Genomic DNA, 20,540 nt, shown 5'->3' with positions numbered 1-20,540 from the left:
TACCATGTAATGGAAAAACGCCTTAAGATTGACTGATCAAAGAGGTCTGGTCTTACAAAGCCCCTGACAGGTGTGTTGGACCATGGGTGTGGAGATTCTTCAGTTGCTTTGTTTGACGTTCTGTTTAACCTGGATGAACTAGCCTGCTGGAAAAAAGGGACATTGTTTGAGCTTATAGGAACACATCAATTACAAAATGTGTTAAAAAAAATTGCTGTGACAAACTTTTGAAAGATGATCAGGAAAATTAAAAATGGATGGGGACCTTGCCGTAAACGGATGGTCTGTCCAGTCCTGTCAAAATCTTCAGGCCGAAAATGACAGCTGCACAGTAAGGTGCGGTCTTTTGGCTCAAAGCCCTCTCTCCTGAGTGCTATTGTCCATGACTGACGTCTCTGTTTATCACAAAACAAATCCATAAGTCCCTAGTATTTTTAGTGTACTTCAAGGGACATAGCCAAGTGAGAGCAGAGTAAAGGGCCTGGCTGAAAAGGTTTGTTCCCGGGTCTTTGTTGTTGTAAACCATTTCTGTTTTTTCCCATTTTTTTCCGTTACGTTGTGGCTCATCAGATACAATCAGGGTAAACAGCCTTTAGACTCATCTCCGTTAGCCAAGAATGCTGACTGAAGTTAGCGTAGCATGCAAGCTGGAAATAAATAGCTATTGAATAGCGACCAAAACAACTGTCCACATTTCCAACATCTTACGATGATATTACATTGATTTAAATACATTCTGTTCATTGTCGGTTTTCCTAACTGGCAAAAACTAATGGGTAAATAGCTAGCTAACTAGCATGGATTAGCTGCGGTCATTAACCAAGGACTGAAACAATCCAACGTAACCAGAAATATAATTTTGTAACATTCAATATCATAAAACACATTCTCACTTGTGAAATGTTATCAATTGCTGTCTGGTTTTTAGATTTTGTTCGTGTGAACATCCATACGCAGCACAAAAGTCCGGCATTATCCATGAATTTCGAAGTACAGGCGGAGATAGCAGCGTTACGAGCGTTACCTAGCTACTTCCTAGCTACTTCTTATGACAAGACCCCTGTTCCAAGATGGCGGCGGTTTTGACGCATGCTTAGAACCCCAAGGCGACATCTAGTGTATATATCTACAAATAATCATATGTATTGTATGTTTTAAATTATGGAAGACAAGATGATGTATGGTCTTACAACAGACTGTTGTTTACTGTTGTAAAAAAAAAGTTACAGTGGATTTTAGACACACCCGGTCAAGATGCAGGAAGCCCGGTCAAGAAAGCCCCCCACCCCCGGAGATTGGGAGGCTTGGAGGGGAACATTTAGATGGCTTCATCTGAAAATGAAGCTATCCCCCAGAGACATGTAGCAAGTTAATAATACTGTTGTCATAATACAGTACAACTCTTACCAGTGAATCTCTGTGTGTACTTTGTCCACAACAATCCCACCAATTGCTCCCAAAACCTCCCACTTAGAGAGGACATGTCCTAAACATATTCTTAAATATCCACAATCCTTCCCTGAAAGAACCAAGCAGACCTGACTTGTTGCACCGTCCACATCTTCTTCTAAACTTGATATTTTCAGCGTGTAGCTCGCTAAATAGTAGCTACAAGGTCGTTGTTGTTTCCAGAAGAGAACAGAGTTTGAGAACGGCAACACACACATATACTGTCAACCAACAAGGAACAATATGCAGCTTACACAGAAGTAGTTGAAATGATTATTTATTGATTGTACTATAATACTGTTGATAATACAATACTACTGTCAACTATTGATAATGCAGTCAAAAGTCTGACTTCATGGTAAATCCTTCAGTCACTCAAAGAAAGATTAATCTAATTTCACTTCAATGCATCTGTTTACTTCTGTTATCATCCACAATGTGTCTTTATTAACACAAATAAAGCTACTAGGACAGCACACCACTTAAATAGTTTATTGCCACACAACGGATATCTGGGGCAGCGTCCTTCCTCAGCGTGTGCACAGGCAATTAGGAACAATACTGCACACACAGGTGGGTTTAATTATAGAAGCAATACTGCACAGGTGGAGTCAATCATCCACAACTAGCACTTCAATCCCAACGGAGGAAGCCACAACCGATCCAGATCAGGGTTAGTAAACACATTTATTAATATATTAGAATGGTCAAAAGGATGTGGACAGTTAAGTCCAAGTCAAAACACCCATGAGACTGTGGTGGCAAATTTTATTTTAACCATTATTGATTAATGATTTTAACCATTTGCTTAAAGATTGTTTTAAACCTCCATTCAATGCTGTTCTGTCCTCTTAGACTCTTAAAGACTAGAGAGGGACAGCTGCAGCCATGAACTCTTAGCCTAGAAGCTTTATTTTGGAGAGACACTAGCCTCTCATTTGTTTAACTTTTTAGCAGACAAAGTAGAGAAGGCCACAAAACCATGTCTCCTTCTGCCTCCTGAGATAAACTATTGTTTGGGTTAATGTTGGGAACAGAGGCAGAAGGGAAGGTAAGGATGGGTTGACTTCTGTTGATGACCTATTTTCAACTCTGACCAGGCTAGAAGATAAAGTTAGAGAGGTGGCTTGAGAGGGGTTTTTGACTATATGATGATGGGATGTTTAGATTTCTTTAGTAATGCTCATTCAGTTGTACTGCATGTACCTTTGAATCTGTATTCTCATATTTTGCAAAATATAATAAATGCTCAAAGACCAACTTTTGGTTTAATTCTCAATCAGTCTCTATTGGTTTTTCATTTTATCATTGATATTTACTAAACTCTGCTGCTGCGAAGAAATTTCCATCACAAGACAAGTCAGAGTCAGACACACTGAGACAAGTCAGAGTCAAACACACTGAGACAAGTCAGAGTCAGACACACTGAGACAAGTCAGAGTCAGACACACTGAGACAAGTCAGAGTCAAACATACTGAGACAAGTCAGAGTCAAACACACTGAGACAAGTCAGAGTCAGACACACTGAGACAAGTCAGAGTCAGACACACTGAGACAAGTCAGATAAACACACTGAGACAAGTCAGAGTCAAACACACTGAGACAAGTCAGAGTCAAACACACTGAGACAAGTCAGAGATAAACACACTGAGACAAGTCAGAGTCAAACACACTGAGACAAGTCAGAGTCAAACACACTGAGACAAGTCAGAGATAAACACACTGAGATAAGTCAGAGTCAAACACACTGAGACAAGTCAGAGTCAGACACACTGAGACAAGTCAGAGTCAAACACACTGAGACAAGTCAGAGTCAAACACACTGAGACAAGTCAGAGATAAACACACTGAGACAAGTCAGAGCCAAACACACTGAGACAAGTCAGAGTCAAACACACTGAGACAAGTCAGAGTCAGACACACTGAGACAAGTCAGAGTCAGACACACTGAGACAAGTCAGAGTCAAACACACTGAGACAAGTCAGAGTCAGACACACTGAGACAAGTCAGAGTCAGACACACTGAGACAAGTCAGAGTCAGACATACTGAGACAAGTCAGAGTCAAACACACTGAGACAAGTCAGAGTCAAACATACTGAGACAAGTCAGAGTCTGAACATCCTCAATACACCACAAGAAACCAACAAGTCAATAAGGAATTTATATTTTTTTGAGTAAATGAAATAAATATGCAAGCAATAACACTATATAATTGATATGAACAGATACATTGTATTTTGTAAGATACTTGGTAAGCAAAATTATATTTTTTGGATGTTTAGACGTTAAAGTGCTCGTATTATACTCATTTTCAGGTTCATAATTGTATTTAGAGGTTGTACCAGAATAGGTTTACATCGTTTCATTTTCACAAAAGACCATATTTTTCTTGTACTGCACATTGCTGCAGCTCCTCTTTTCACCCTGTGTTCAGGTCTCTGTTTTAGCTACAGAGTGAGACCTCTCACTTCTGTTCCATCTTTGTTGGAAGTCGCACATGAGCAGTATGTAGGTAAGGACTACTAGCCAGTCAGAAGCAGAGTATGAGGGTGTGCCCTGACAGTAGCTAGGTAAGGACTACTAGCCAGTCAGAAGCAGAGTATGAGGGCGTGCCCTGACAGTAGCTAGGTAAGGACTACTAGCTAGTCAGAAGCAGAGTATGAGGGCGTGCCATGCTAGCAGCTAGGCGAGCATTATAACATGTGTTACAAAGTGACCACGTTTGTCTCTGAAGTAAAGGCTGGACTACAATAGAGCTGTTTGTGAACAGTTGGTAAACAGTGTTTTCTGTTGGAGATGGGAAGTCCTTTTGGGGGGGACTTTGGACTTTTCACTTTATAAATCTATAACATGCGCAAATAACACAATAAAGGAAAGGAAAAAGTTAAAAAGCATAACATGAGCACTTTAAAGTATCCTCTTTGATTAACCAGGTTCTTTCTTATGTCACTGAAGTAACGCTCAATGTCACTCTTCTGCCTGCGGTATCTGTGATCATAATAAGCCTCATAGTATTCTTCAAAGCTGCCAAAACCAGACATCCTATACTCTAACTTTAAATCATCATCCACCAGAAATTTAACAGGCAGTATATCAAATACAACTATCCGTTTCACACTGCACTTAGCCTTGACCATTTCCCTGTGCTTGATGAACAGCGTGTCCAGGTCTCTCAGGTAAGTAGAGAGGAGACGCTCCACAGGGTCGCAGGTTTGAGTCCCTTCGAGTCTCACCAGGTGAATCAGCATCTGGATGTGGAAGGCTGCCCCGTTCACCCAGGCCTTCAGAGCCTGAGACGACATGTGGCCGTCCCTCACCATGGAGTTCCTCAGCTTGGTGAGGGCGGTGCTCAGCTGGACCTCGATCCGTCTGATGTCAGTCACCAGTTCGTGGTCGTTGTTGATGTGCATCACGCATCTCTTCAGGCACTCGTCGATCTGATCCCAGACCTCGGAGGCCTTCTCCTCAGCAAACACGCTCCGCAGAGCGTCCTTCATGCTTTCCTCAGGCGGACTCGAGGAAGCCAAGTCGATGAGGACGGCGATGACCAGCGCTCCGAGGCCCGCCAGTGCAGGAGCTGGTGTCAAGTTGGCCAGTTTATCCACCAGGCTCTTGATCCAGTCTGCAGCATACAGATTGATCGAGCCGCCTGCCTCCCTTTTCCTCTTGTCGTAGTGTTGTCTCAGATTGTCTGAAGAAGAAAGACCTGTGAACATCACAATGCTCTTGTTGACTCTCAGATCTGGAGCCTCTCCGTCGTTGAGTCGTTCCAAAAAATCTTCCATTCCTTTCTTACGCATCTCCCTCTCAAACTCCGCCAGACAGCTAATCACATCACCCATCTTCTTGTTTTCAGGATCAGATCAAAGATGGAGGTTGTTGTTCTCTGTGTAACGCTGCAACACACAAAACTGACATACAGTGAACATGTTCATCCAACTGGAGAAAATGGACCAAAATACTTAGAAAGTGATGCCAACAAATAACTGGACTATCTGAGAGGGAATAAGAAGGAAACTATTCACATGGCTGAAATGCCCCTGATAATGTATTGAAAGTGTAATTAAAATAAATGATATGGATGTACAGTACATGATGTAAACTAAACATTAAAATGGTTAGCATGATATCATGGCCTGTTAGCTTTAGCCTCAGTCTGTTAGCTTTAGCCTCAGTCTGTTAGTTTTAGCCACAGTCTGTTAGCATGATATCATGGCCTGGGGCCTGTTAGCTTTAGCCTCAGTCTGTTAGCTTTAGCCTCTGTCTGTTAGCTTTAGCCTCTGTCTGTTAGCTTTAGCCTCTGTCTGTTAGCTTTAGCCTCAGTCTGTTAGCTTTAGTTTCAGTCTGTTAGCATGATATCATGGCCTGGGGCCTGTTACCTTTAGCCTCAGTCTGTTAGCTTTAGCCTCGGTCTGTTACCTTTAGCCTCAGTCTGTTAGCTTGATATCATGGCCTGGGACCTGTTAGCTTTAGCCTCAGTCTGCTAGCATGATATCATGGCCTGGGGCCTGTTAGCTTTAGCCTCAGTCTGTTAGCTTTAGTCTCAGTCTGTTAGCATGATATCATGGCCTGGGATCTGTTAGCTTTAGCCTCAGTCTGTTAGCTTTAGCCTCGGTCTGTCAGCTTTAGCCTCAGTCTGTTAGCATGATATCATGGTCTGGGGCCTGTTAGCTTTAGCCTCAGTCTGTTAGCTTTAGCCTCAGCCTGTTAGCTTTAGCCTCAGTCTGTTAGCTTTAGTTTCAGTCTGTTAGCTTTAGTCTCAGTCTGTTAGCTTTAGTCTCAGTCTGTTAGCATGATTTCATGGCCTGGGGCCTGTTAGATTTAGCCTCAGTCTGTTAGCATGATTTCATGGCCTGGGGCTATATCAGGCATGCTATGCTTACTAGCCTTGGTCTGTTAGCTTTAGCCTCAGTCTGTTAGCTTTAGCCTCTGTCTGTTAGCTTTAGCCTCAGTCTGTTAGCTTTAGTCTCAGTCTGTTAGCATGATATCATGGCCTGGGGCCTGTTAGCTTTAGCCTCAGTCTGTTAGCTTTAGCCTCTGTCTGTTAGCTTTAGTCTCAGTCTGTTAGCTTTAGTCTCAGTCTGTTAGCATGATTTCATGGCCTGGGGCCTGTTAGCTTTAGCCTCAGTCTGTTAGCATGATATCATGGCCTGGGGCCTGTTAGCTTTAGCCTCAGTCTGTTAGCTTTAGCCTCAGTCTGTTACCTTAAGCCTCAGTCTGTTAGCTTGATATCTTGGCCTGGGGCCTGTTAGCTTTAGCCTCAGTCTGTTAGCATGATTTCATAGCCTGGGGCCTGTTAGCTTTAGTCTCAGTCTGTTAGCATGATATCATGGCCTGGGGCATGTTAGCTTTAGCCTTGGTCTGTTAGCTTTAGCCTCAGTCTGTTAGCTTTAGCCTCTGTCTGTTAGCTTTAGCCTCAGTCTGTTAGCTTTAGTCTCAGTCTGTTAGCATGATTTCATGGCCTGGGGCCTGTTAGCTTTAGCTTCAGTCTGTTAGCTTTAGCCTCAGCCTGTTAGCTTTAGCCTCAGTCTGTTAGCTTTAGTTTCAGTCTGTTAGCTTTAGTCTCAGTCTGTTAGCTTTAGTCTCAGTCTGTTAGCATGATTTCATGGCCTGGGGCCTGTTAGCTTTAGCCTCAGTCTGTTAGCATGATATCATGGCCTGGGGCCTGTTAGCTTTAGCCTCAGTCTGTTAGCTTTAGCCTCTGTCTGTTACCTTTAGCCTCAGTCTGTTAGCTTGATATCTTGGCCTGGGGCCTGTTAGCTTTAGCCTCAGTCTGTTAGCATGATTTCAAAGCCTGGGGCCTGTTAGCTTTAGTCTCAGTCTGTTAGCATGATATCATGGCTTGGGGCCTGTTAGTCAGTCTGTTAGTTTTAGCCATAGATATAGAACAATAGATATGACATGTAATTCTGACTTGCCATTCCAGGATGGAACCACTTGGCGGCCATCTTACCAGGGTTAAGTTTTAGAATTGCTTCCATTGGAATCAATGGGGAAAGAGGCTCATGTTGTCTTTATTATCCTTATATTTTTCTACCAATACATCAATAGTGGTTTTATTTCAAAGTAATGACTGTAAGACAACTGTGCCTTTCTAGAAAGAAACAAAAAATAGAGATTTGGATGGAATTTTGATTGATATAGCTCCAAGAGAACAAGTATTTTTTTCAATTACGAAGATAATCTCATAATTTTGCATTTATATTGCAGGTAATAATTTAATTTTTTCAATTTTGCATGAACTTAATATGTAAAAACTGTCTTTGGTATTCTGAATGGCTAATATACATTAAACAATATTTTTTAATGTCAATCTCAACTATAAAGGACCACATTTCCCATCAACCACGCTACCTCCTGTTTAGCGTTTGTTTTCTTACTGTCAGCTGGCCAGCATGGAGTTAGTTTAGACGAAGAGCGGAGTAGTTGGAGAGCCTCGCTAGCTTCAATCGTTTTTTGTTGATAAAGACTATAATGACTTCACCAGAAGTGCTGATGGACGTTTCGCAATTTTCATTGAGCTAACGTTTTGGAAATTACATTTACGATAGTGATGCGGAGACTTGCTGCTGAATTAGGAAGTCTTTCTGGACGTTACTTTACCTCATCAAGACATGGATTATTAAGTTTTAATTTGCTTTACTGAAAGGAAAATCGTGTAAAGGCTTGAGGTAAGCTGACAACAATAGATAGTTATGATGACTGACAGCAGAATTCAACATGGCTAATGTTTGGGGAGCTAACGTCAGCTGGTGAAAATGTACCGTTAAGTGCGGCTGGTCTGTTAGGCTCCGTGTTGCTGGTGTGGCTACTGTTGATTTGTGTAACGTAACTTTACTCTATGTGTAACGTTACAGTACTTCGTTAACTTTAATTTAATTGAAAACTTAACACAGATTGAGTGAAATCAGCCGCAGCAGTCAATGTATGTATGTCAATATTAACGACGTGCTACAAAAACTGTTACAACGTTAACGTTACTAAATGTCATATTTGAGGTAAAAAATCAATCAATTAAAAAACGATGTTTGCTGTTCATAAATGATGAGCTAGCTAGCAATCACCACTAATTGACATCTCAGCCGTTCTGTTAACAGTTGCTAGGCAACGTAACTAGCTAGCTAGCTAGTTCATCAACTTTTCTGGATTTATAATTAAAAAAAGAAGAGAAGAAATACTCTATCTGCTCCTACTGACATGTGGAAAGTGATGGCAGCCTCCTGGGTCTCTTTGGTCCTTCTGGTAAAGCAGTTAGGTACGGAGCCCCAGACATGACATGTGGGAAAAATAAATAAATTGTGGCCACAATATAGGTATAATATGCGCACGAAATACTAATTTGTTTCCACAACATACTAATTCGTGGCCATGAAATAGTATTTCGTGCGCACATTATACCATATTGTGGCCACGAAATAGATGTAACGTGTGCACGAAATACTAATTTGTGGCCACGAAATATTATTTCGTGCGCACATTATACCATATTGTGGCCACGAAATAGGTATAACGTGCGCACGAAATACTAATTTGTGGCCACGGAATACTATTGTGTGCGTATGTTTTAATATCATGCCCATGAATTACCTGGACACCGGTAGAAGCAGGGAGATTTACACGTGCGTAAGGTGAGTGTCTTTTCTTATTCTGTTATCATCAATATGTTGTTGCACAGCATTTAATCATGCGGTTATTTATATTTTATATTTTGTTTCAACGGGCAGCCTTAATGCCTAATGACGTCTCGCTGCACTTACCAACTTAATCCCGTTACTAGCTTAAACGTTTTTGTTAGTATGAGGCCGTAAAGCCATGCTTGTTTGTGTCTAGGAGCTGCAACACACTACGAGGTGCGCGAATTGTTTAAATAATAAACTTTGAAATAGTTTGAATTGTTTAATGTGTCACATTACTGTAGCCAGTGTTGTGCCTGGCTACAGGCGAACGTGAACTGAACGTACTACTGCCTGATGAACGTTACTGTGAACTCGTTCATTCTGGTGTCTGTGAACGCCACGCTCTCTCAGTTTAACTTCGTCCAATAGATTTCTATAGAGCCTTCCAGGAGAAGACCCGGCTAAAACACACCGTAAACAGGCCTTCATATGTAGCGGAAAAAACACCCAATCTGGCAACACGAGCCACCAGCCTCGCACCGCCGCATGCGTCATCAAAACAAAAAGCGGCGTGGAGACAGCGACGAAGCAGCAAGGAGGCTTCTATGATCATTCAAATGAGTTTTATGACGAGGTCGGTGAGGATGGAAACATCTGACATTTCTGTGCAAACTTTGCCCGCCGGCTTTCAAAAAGAAAATCCGCACTTCAGTCCCATCCACAGCAAACCTGAAACGGCGCATTGAACTGATTGGATATGAAGATGAAATCTGACGCATATTTTCAGTGTTAAAACTGATCAAATAATTGCTGTCTGTGGTAGGCTAATAATTTTGAAAAAGAATAGCTCGCAGCAACATATGGAAAAAAAAGAACTATGAACTAGTTGAAGTTTGAACTATGAACTGAACTAGTTCATTTTAAAATGTGTGAACTGAACTTTGAACTAGTTCATGTAGAAAGTGAACTTTCCCAACACTGACTGTAGCAGGAATAATGTTAATGAAGCCTGGCAGGGCAAACCTATGGAGTAGGAGAAGCAAATCTCCCAAAAAGAATAAATAAAATGACTAAAAAAAGATGAGGCTATGGAGGGATACTGAGTGGTTTCTGTTATACCTCGTTTATAAGTTTCGTTATGCTTCTCAAAGATTGAACAACATATTTGTCCAAAAACTTTGTTTGAATTTTCAGGGTATTATGAAGATATTTTTCCAATTAGTAGTGCTATTAGTCAGACTAGTGTGACTAATAAGTACAGTATATGATACTATTATTTTTATTTCCTGTGGTTTACAGGTGAAAGCATGGATGCTCGCCTGCGAGAATTTTTGAAGGAGCCAAATTGAAGAGGATGTGATTCAGAAACTTCAAGATGAAAATGTAAGCCACTAGTTGCTGTGTATGCTTTTGTCAAGTATGTATGTTAAGAACATGCACACCAGAACAGGCATACTGAATGTGCAATGCAAATTGGGCCGCATTCAGTTTTTAAAACATTCATTTGACAGCAAAAGTGTACACACTCTAAGAAGTTTTACATGTTTTATGTAATGAAAAAAAACAAGAAAAAAAAAATATAATAACTACACCCTTTTACTGAAGCTATATCCTACATTCCTTAAATATACATTGACATTATATTCTAAGATGTATGGCATTCATTCCTTTATTGATTTAGAGTATCTTATATTTTTTCAGATTGATGAAACTGTCATTCCACTAATGACAGACAGTGACCTGGCCAAGTACATCCCTAAAGCTGGGGATAGAGTCTCCACGGTGGCCTTTTGCAGACAAGCAGCACTAACACAACAAGCACCATCCAGGAAAGAAACCATCCTATCAAGGCTACGTCAAAGACTCTCCGGAACTGAGGGGACACCTAGAGCTCCACAAAACAAATCATCTAAGTGGGCAGGAAATGCAAATGCCAAACGGAAAGTGAGGCGGGTTGAGGTTGGCTGGATGGATTTCGATGTGAAAGAGCAAAGGTACAAACAGGTGAAGTCTGTAAGCGGTGGAGGAACCAGGCATCTCTCTGTTGACAAAGATGAAACAGTAGCAGATATCAAAGTTATGGCTGAAAATCTTTTCTTCCCCAATGGCCTTTCCAAAAAAAAAAAAAATCTTTCCCACTATTCAACTCATATTGAGAGCTCCCAGATACATGTTAAGATGTCCAATAGAGTAGAAGAGTTGTATAACCAAAGCAAGGTCAAAATTCTCAGACTTTATTTGTGCACCAAAAAGAAAACAGGACCGCAGCCCGCAGTAGGAGAGGAGGATGATCTCTCAGTAACCCAGCCCCCATTGATAGATCTCACTGAACATGAACAGAAACAGGCTGTTGAAGATCTGTTGGTGGAAAACAGAAATTCAGAGTCCCCAAATGTCAATGAAACTAATTATGGAGCTTCCTCAAGTGAAGACTTGGAACTGAATGACACATTACCGTGGGATGGTCTGCTAACTCTGGGTTCTGAGGCAGTTATTATCATAAGTGGGGATGACAGGTTGGATGTAACTGTGGATGAACCAAACCTTGAAACACCACACAAAGAGGATGATGTACCTTATCAAACAGTGGATGAGTTACTGTCTGATCCAGTGCTTGCAGGGGAGACCAATGTTCCAGCCCAAGCACTTCCTGAACCACAACCTTCTCCTGTAACGCTGATTGTAAGAAGAGGTCACTGTCTTGGTGACTTGATCAGTGCCTTCAAGGACCCAAACATTCTTACAACCGAGGTCAACATCAAAATGTGTTTACCAAATGGAGAGCTTGAACAGGGTGAAGGAATTGGTGTTTTGCGAGATTGCCTGACAGAATTTTGGATGGATTTCTATGACAGCTGCACACTGGGGGTTGAGGTTAAAGTCCCCTTCATCAGACATGACTTTCAGTGTGAAGAATGGCAGGCTGTAGCTAGAGTGTTTGTACTAGGGTGGAAACAAGCTGGTTACTTCCCAGTGAAACTTGCAGTACCATTTCTGGAAGAGGTATTGTATAGCTCGACAACCAGTAGTTTCAAGGATTCCCTTTTGCTGTACGTATCACAAGAGGAAAGAGCTATCCTTTTGAAGGCTTTGGAGGACTTTCATTCAGTGGATACAGATGAACTTCTCGATGTACTCGATGCATATGAATGCAAGCAAGTCCGTAAAAAGGACACACTGCTCCCTGTTTTAGCACAGATAGGACACAAAGTAATCATCCAGGCCCCAATGTATGTCATTAAGTGTTGGCGTCCTGTTGTGGGCTCTATAGCCAGTTTACTGCCACCAGAGGGTCTGCATCATTACATTGCACAAAAAAAACAACTGCAAAAACAGTGAAGCAGCTTCTAAAATTCCCAGAGGAGATGACAACATCCCAATCAACAGTTTCTCAGTATCTGAAAAGGTACATCGGGGAAATTGATCGCAACACTCTTCAGCTCTTCCTTCGGTTCTGTACAGGATCCGATCTCCTGGATAAGGCCATACTGATTGAGTTCATGGAAACCACTGATTTCCTCCGCAGACCACAGTCCCACACATGTGGATGTGTATTAAAGCTGCCGACTGGTTACCACAGCTACCCAGATTTCCGTAGTGAATTTAACAATATTCTCACAAGCTCAATGTGGGTAATGGATGTGGTGTAGGTAATAATACCAACAATAACACAACGGATGTGACAGCTCCTTGACTGGATGGTGCTGTTATTTTAGCTCTGTAGTTCTGTGAGCCTCTTATGTGGGTCATTTTATTTCATCTGCTCTGAAAGTAGTTGCTGTGTTCTTTCACATTCAAATGGTTAAAGGGATAGTTTATAGTTATATGAAGTATTTATCTCTAGTCAGTGTTTACCTGCAGTAGACAGTGCTCAGCACTCTGTTTGTAGATGCAGAGCATCGTGCAGGAACAGAAAACATATTTAAGCCACCTAAAAGAACCACCACTTTTAAAAAATCATCTGAACGCTATGTTTGAAATATTTTCAGCTTCACCTGGTCATAAAACAAATGTTTCTTTTAACAGTAAAGCTCCTGTATTGTGTAGGTTCATTTGTACCTGCTGCATACTATTCCTCCAGTTAGTGCCAAAAGAAACATATGTTTAAGTCTAGGTAAAGCCCTGACAATATTCCAAGTAAAGTGTACAGTTAAACTGTTTTGGAAGTGGGACTTCTTTTAGGTGGCCTAAATAATGTTTTTGTTGCTGTGTTACTGCCTCTGTTGTTAGCAGTGTATCACTCTGCTTTTAAAAACTGGGATCTTACTGACCACTGTCTACTGCAGGTAATATAGTGATAATGTACCTCATACTACCTCACTTAAAAAAACAAATTATCCCATTTGTGTTGTTACAATGTTGTTTGTAGCAACCCCATCAGAAACAAGAATGTGAGCCTTGACTGATCGTTTTAAGGTCTTTAAAACTGAGTGAGTTGTTTACACAAGTTGTTTACACTTTATTTCAAGTAACATTATTTTGTAACTATGAACCTGGCTAACAGGAGGCTTGGAACACAGTTCCTATCCTGTTATTATTCGTGTTAGTGTACATACAAAATACATGTGTTGCTTTCAGTTATAGTGTATTTTAAAAAAGGTCAATAAACTTTTCAAGTTTGTACAAAAGTTTGATGTCATCTCTGTTACATTCTATACATCTGCACGCTTTTCTTACAACATTGTTTTATACATGCTGTGATTTGTTAGAGGACACAATTTATCCACCGTGGGATTGTTTTGGTTTAATTATTCAGTTTTATTCTTGTCCACCATTATTTAAACATTAGTCTTGCATTGCCAGACCTATTTCCACAGCGCTGCGGAGAAAGAACATCATAATGCATGTACATAGGTCTTCTTGTTTAATTGATCATAACAATATATTTGTGTTGTCATTACCAATCTGTGGGGTTGCTGTCCAGGGTGCTACTGTCCTTGTTAGAGATGAATACATTTTTTTCTGTTAGCATTTGCAGACAGTTTTAATCACACACTAGCTGATGCCGGTAAGAAGTCTGTTTATGTTGATTTTTTTTTTACTTAACTCTAAAGCAGAATACCAAAAACACATAACAAACATAGCTTTAAATGATATGAACATAAGTATTGTAGCAGTTGTAGTGTTTACAGTTTGACAAGATAATACCAATATGGATCAGCATGAAGGATTATAATTCTAGCTAACAATAGCTATCAGGATGAGTTCAACTATTGACAGATTGCTAAAACAGTATGGTATAAGGTCTTTTCTGATTATTTTGTTTCCAACAAAGGCACAAGAAAAACAAGATATTTCTTGACTAAACTGCCAGCTCAAATAACTGTGGACGAATCGAGTCCCTCAGCTGAACATATAAATCAAGTGACTGGGACATGGTAGATGGGTACTCCAAGCCTGATTCCTCCATTGTTGTTGTGCACAAATCAAACACGTCCGCATCACATGGGACTGAACTTAAAAATGTGCAGCTGTCTTTACATGTGGTCAAATCTTCAGTAAGTGGAACAAGAAAATCTTCTGTCCCCCAAAGGTGAGGGGCCATGTACATGACATCAGGTATCCCACTGGGCACGTCAGTGTTCTTGGAGGGCCGTATACGGTGAGCATTCCAAACATCCCTTATATCATTTAATACCTCCTGTTGAAGAAACAATAAAGATTAGGGGATTAGTAGGCCTACAAATTAGTACGCAATTCAAACATGGATTAAGTGAAATGCCCACAAAGCAGGGCTCCTGCCTTATATTGAGTAAGAAAAAATATAGTTTTTGTAAGCAAATCGTATTGTTAGCCTATATGTCTTCTTTCACAACAGTCTAAGAACCATCACTATCACAGATAAACATAAACGCAACTGGCCTACATTTCTAAGCTTACATGAAGGTAATGCAAGTTGACGGCAGAGGTTCTGATGCTTACTGTCATAATATATTTACCTGAATGACTGGCATGAAGCAGTACTGTGTTAAAGCTTTGTCCAGAAAATCCCCAGAGAAAAAACCCTCATCCTTCAGTTCTCCTAGAAGCGTGATCCATTGTTCGATTCCTTCTTTTCTCATCACTCCCCACCAGCTCTCAATTCTCTGGTTTGCTGTACTTGGCCCTGTGATGTAACTTCTCTCCGCTGCTCTGTCATCTACATCATCTCTCCGTAGATACCGCTGAATGTCTCTAACCACCACGTTCTCTGTTCCCAAGTCTGTTCGTACGAGCCTTGGGCAGCCCCCACAGCGCTCCACTGCTTCCACAAAGTAGCCCCCAATAACTTCGGTCGCTGTTCGTGAAGGCGGCCCGCAGCCAAATTATATTGCGCGAGAAGCCATCGATGCAGCCATTAATGCATATTCCGTATGGCTTCAATTTGTCGTATGAGTCTATGTGCCACACAAAGTTAGGTCCTTGAGCAAAATACTGCCTGGTCTGGCGAACTTGGGAGCCGATGGGGTCCAGTAGAGAGAGGAGGATCCTGACGTCTTCTTTTCTTATAGAGATGCCTTGTTGTATACACTTTGTATACATCCACCGGTAACCATGATCCTTTCCAGGGCCTTTCAGTTGGTCAACAATGAAATCTATACTGGCTTCCAAGTCGTACCTTCGCCGGTAAAGCATCCGGGCTTTCAATATTCTGTTTAAATGCCTCTCTGTAATAACGATTCCTTGCAATACCAGGCTTTTTAGAATGTCTTTGTAACTCATTCCCAGCCTAAAATACAATTCAATCAAATCATCTCTGTCCATGACTGCATGTTTAGCTTGCTCTGTATAGCCTATGCCCCACACAGGTATAGCAGAACATGCCGCATGATTAGGACGCACGTCATTATCCCTAAAATTCTATTTTGTGGCCACAAATTAGTATTTCGTTAGCCACAAATTAGTATTTCGATTAATACAAGTTAGTATATTGGCCACAAATTAGTATTTTGTGCCCACAAATTAGTATTTCGTGGCCACAAATTAGCATTTCGTGCCCACAAATTAGTATTTCGTGGCCACAAATTTGCATTTCGTGCCCACAAATTAGTATTTCGTGGCCACAAATTTGCATTTCGGGCACAAATTAGTATATTGGTATGGCTGGCCAAAATTAGTATTTCGTGGCCACAAATTAGTATTTCATGCCCACAAATTAGTATTTCGTGGCCACAAATTAGCATTTCGTGGCCACAAATTAGTATATTGTGGCCACAAATTATTTTATTTTTTTCAGATGTCATGTCTGGGGCTCCGTAGTTAGGTGCTGCACAGCTGATAACCATACTGCTGCCATAGGTGACAATAGTAAACAGTACCCTAGTAAGATGGCGGACAGTTATACCATAAGTTATGACGTCATGTCATATCTATTGTTCTATATCTATGGTTTTAGCCTCAGTCTGTTAGCATGATATCATGGCCTGGGGCCTGTTAGCTTTAGCCTCAGTCTGTTAGCCTCAGTCTGTTAGCTTTAGCCTCAGTCTGTTAGCCTCAGTCTGTTAGCTTTAGCCTCAGTCTGTTAGCTTTAGCCTCAGTATGTTAGCTTTAGCCTCGTGGGGTCTGTTAGCTTTAGCCTCAGCCTGTTAGCATGCTATCATATCAAACAGGTTCCAGACTACAGACCAGCTGCAGAAGATGATTCCAGCTGTTCTTGATCAACAGATCAGTGACTAATCAAACCAAACCTTCAGATAGTAACGTGTTTACCTCAGATGTCCAGACGTGCTCTCAGCTCCAGTTCAGTCTCCGTCTGCTGGAGATATTTTCTGTCCAAAGATAGAACTGACCTTTGAAAGTGAAAGTTTATTCAGATCAGCATAAACAGACTGATGGAGCCCCCTGCTGCTCTTTAGACATCTAATATATCTACCAAGTAGATCCATCAGAAGACATCCTCACACTCAGATCTGATCCCAAGAACATCTCCTCAAAATAATGTTTGACTTTAAAACAATGCTGTTTAGAGGAAACTCTGAGATGTTTAGCTCCATGTAGGAGGACTGCTGTGTGAATGCTTTACTGGGTGTGTTCTGCATTGAGATGACAATAAATCAAACATGAAAATAATTTGCGTGCGTTAAGGACAATCAAAACATCCCGAGAAACAGCGTGTGAATGCTGAAAAGCTATCACTCTAAAGAAGCTAAATACACATCTGTTCTAAACTCAGAAAAGAAATGAGCATGAAACTCAAACAGTGATAACAGAAACACGGTTTGATATCCCAACGTCTTGTCATCTGAAGTGTATTTGGAGTCTCTAGCTGAAAGTATTGTGGGAGGAGGAGCATTTTAAAGTGGGTATATAGGTCAAAATAATCTACACTGAACAGAGGCATGGTTTTATATCACATGTTCAACATGAAATAAGAGCCAGTCAGCAGATTGGCAGTTAAAGCAGAACATTTATTAACAGATGGAAGATTCAATTCAGTTTCTTCGCTGCATGTTTATGTGTACATCTGAGTGAGCAAGTGTGAGTGTGCGTCTGTCTGTGTGTGTGTGTGTGTGTGTGTGCGTCTGTCTGTGTGTGTGTGTGTGTGTGTGTGTGTGTGTGTGTGTGTGTGTGTGTGTGTGTGTGTGTGTGTGTGCGTGTGTGTGTCTGTGTGTTCTGCAATGAGATGACAATAACTCAAATAATAAATTGAACATGAACATAAATTGTTTGTTAAGGTAGATCAAAACATCACTCAATCAGGATTGAAAGACACGGGGGGCTTAGCCCCCATATGCAGAACTTACTTACAAACGTTATTCTAATGTTAGCTTTTAGATACATCAAAGCTGCATGGGGGGACATACTTAGGCCAGACTTTGCTCCTGCTGAGTTATTCTGTAGGCTAGGACTTAAATGTTATCCATCTGCTTATGTAAATGTGTGATAAAGTAATACCTAATTCCTCGCTCTACTAGATAAGTTGCGCTTCAAAATAAGACTATTTAATTACACTAATTACTGTTACTGCATGGTAGAGTAGAGGAATCAAGTGTCATGTCACCAATTCCAAAATGTCATGTCCTGCCCAAATCAGTAAAACAGATGGAGGTCAGTGTACCATAACAAATGGCAGTACTATGGAAAGAATCAAATAATAAATAGCCATTGTTGCATACTTTATCATGTAAGCTGTTGATAAGGATCCTATTTAAAGTGGCTACTTTCTGAATTTATTAACCCGATGGCGGTGAAATCAAAGTTTCAACGATTACTATAGATCAGTCCCTCCAGGATTTCGTGGCCTTTTTTTTGAGATTGCTGTGGCCCAAAATGCCTGATTTTGCACCAGCATTTGTAAAAAATTGCGAAATAAGTTGTTAGTCTTTGGTATTTTTGTTGCAATGAAGTTGCAAGAGACAGTAAATAAAAACCATGGTGATTGGTTGAATTTGCGTGAATTGTTTCGATCGCAACATCGCGAATTCCTGGAGGGACTGATATGTATACATGTATATATGTATGTATGTATTCTCATGTATAACCTAGCCTACAACATCTACATACATGTTTAAAGCCCATGTTGCAAGTTAACCACCACTGTTGATTAATAGGTACATATAGCACTCAATATATGTATATCATTGTTAAAAATGTCTCCAAATAGTGTTAAAGGACAGTTTTTGTCAGGTTTTTGTCGTTTTTGGTATTAGTGTTTTTTCTTCCGCAATTCGATGATGACGTCACGTTGGGGAGACGTGTATCAGCCTGGTACTAGAACTATGGGGACTGACTGGGATGAGGAAGAGGTGTTTTTACTGTCAGGGAATAGCACCAAGTGAAAGTCAATGTTTTATTTATATCTAGTGACAGTAATCATGTCGTTAGTTCAGATAAGTACCAGTAAACTTGCATCGAACTAGATCTATTTGACTATATCACTAATAGATATGATTGATATCATGATATAGATATCTCACGTTTTGATGGTAGCCTACTAGCTCCAGTAACAACATATATGCCTGGTGTTTATTTATTACTTGGACGGGGATGCTGTTCAGCTTTTCACAAGTTTAGACAGCTAGCTAACGCTACGCCGACGCGCTAACGTTAGCGCAAAAGCGTTAGCCTAGCCGGCTAGGTAAATATTACAACTGCCTTCAGAGTTTCCTATATCTGCGTCCATGTTGTCAACATAAGACTTGTGGCGTTAGTGCTCCTTTTGTACCATAACTTTATTGAATGAAACGTTAAACTTCGCTCCTACGAGATGGTTTTTGTTAGTTAGTTAGCTAGTTACACACAAAGCTAACTGGCTATAGTTAGCTTGTACGTATGCTAACGGACATTAGCTAACATTGCATAGCCAGCAAGCAACTTCGGCGAGCTAACCTCGACAGCTAGCTAACACATCCATGTGTCTCCATTTCAAAACATCACTGCAGATCGACTGCTTTTAACAGCAGAGGTTGATTGTGGGCAACATACTGTCGCGGTTAGCTAGCCGAAACTACTGCCGATTGCTGAAGTTGCTGGCTGGCTACGCAACGTTAGCTACACCCGCTAGCATACGTACAGGCTAACTATAGCCAGTTAGCTTTGTGTGTAATGTTACAAAAAAAACCTATTTCGTAGGAGCGAAGCTTAATATTTCATTCAATAAAAGTATGATACAAAAGGAGCACTAACGCCACATGTATTGTGTTGACAACGTGGACGCAGCTCCGAAGGCAGTTGTAATACCGGTATTTAACTAGCAGTCTAAGCTAATGCTTAGGCAGCACGGTGGCTCAGTGGTTAGCACTTCTGCCTCACAGCAAGAAGGTTCTGGGTTCGAACCCAGGTCGTCCCAGGCCTTTCTGTGTGGAGTTTGCATGTTCTCCCCGTGCTTGTGTGGGTTTCCTCCGGGCTCCGGTTTCTTCCCACCATAAAAACATGCATGCAACTAGGACTGCAGTTGAAAATTAGCCGTCTGGCTAACACTGGCGCATTTACAGAAATGTTGATTAATGTGCATTGTCCTAATATAAATAAATAAATCTTCTTCTGTTGCGCTAACGTTAGGGAACGTCGGCGTATTGTTAGCTAGCTGTTTAAACTTGTGAAAAGCCGAATAGCATCCCCGTCCAAGCTGCCTTTCACTTCCCCCCCAATATTATTATACACATAATAAAGACACATTGACTCGGTCGAGACCAAAAGCCATATTTTGCCAGATCAGTGCCAGAAACCGTGACCGGGACAGTGAACCGAGACGGGGCTTTTGCCTGTCGTCTCCCCAACGTGACGTCATGCAATGCATTGTGGGGGAAAGACAAACCGCTGTAAAATAGTACCTACTTTTTCGTGTTATATTCTGTTTTGTGATACCTAACAACATCAAATACATGAATAACAGTTTAAATGTTTATTACCAACAAGCAATTACCACAAATTCGTTGGAAAATTAAACTTGCAACATGGGCTTTAATTTATTACAGCTAATGAATGCAGAAAGTTAAGTTGGTCAGAATATAGCTATAGCATATATAATAAATATCATAAAATAATTTAGTT

At 40.9% G+C, this 20,540-nt stretch overlaps 1 protein-coding gene across 2 annotated transcripts; it reads right to left on the bottom strand.

The window, feature by feature from the left end:
* Nucleotides 1–4,247: 4,247 nt before the first annotated feature.
* LOC120574797 lies at nucleotides 4,248–16,818 on the bottom strand. 2 transcript variants are annotated; one of them, XM_039825250.1, is made up of 2 exons: nucleotides 16,758–16,818; nucleotides 4,248–5,363 (listed from the first exon to the last, which is right to left on the bottom strand). In XM_039825250.1, exon 2 carries the CDS (start codon nucleotides 5,292–5,294, stop codon nucleotides 4,296–4,298), a length of 999 nt encoding a protein of 332 aa, XP_039681184.1. In that variant the 5' UTR covers nucleotides 5,295–5,363; nucleotides 16,758–16,818; the 3' UTR covers nucleotides 4,248–4,295. The 2 variants fall into 2 exon arrangements, with proteins under 2 accessions (XP_039681184.1, XP_039681183.1); XM_039825249.1 differs by having other exon boundaries at nucleotides 4,248–5,348; nucleotides 16,758–16,815.
* Nucleotides 16,819–20,540: the final 3,722 nt, after the last annotated feature.

Source organism: Perca fluviatilis, chromosome 15, assembly GCF_010015445.1.
Source record: "Perca fluviatilis chromosome 15, GENO_Pfluv_1.0, whole genome shotgun sequence".
Lineage (NCBI taxonomy): Eukaryota > Metazoa > Chordata > Actinopteri > Perciformes > Percidae > Perca > Perca fluviatilis.
The sequence above is the reverse complement of the archived record's forward strand: the minus strand, read 5'-3'. Positions and strand labels throughout refer to the sequence as shown.

Coding starts and splice junctions, on each gene's coding strand:
- LOC120574797 (XM_039825250.1), bottom strand. CDS start 5,294: ATGGGTGATGTGATTAGCTGTCTGGCGGAGTTTGAGAGGGAGATGCGT.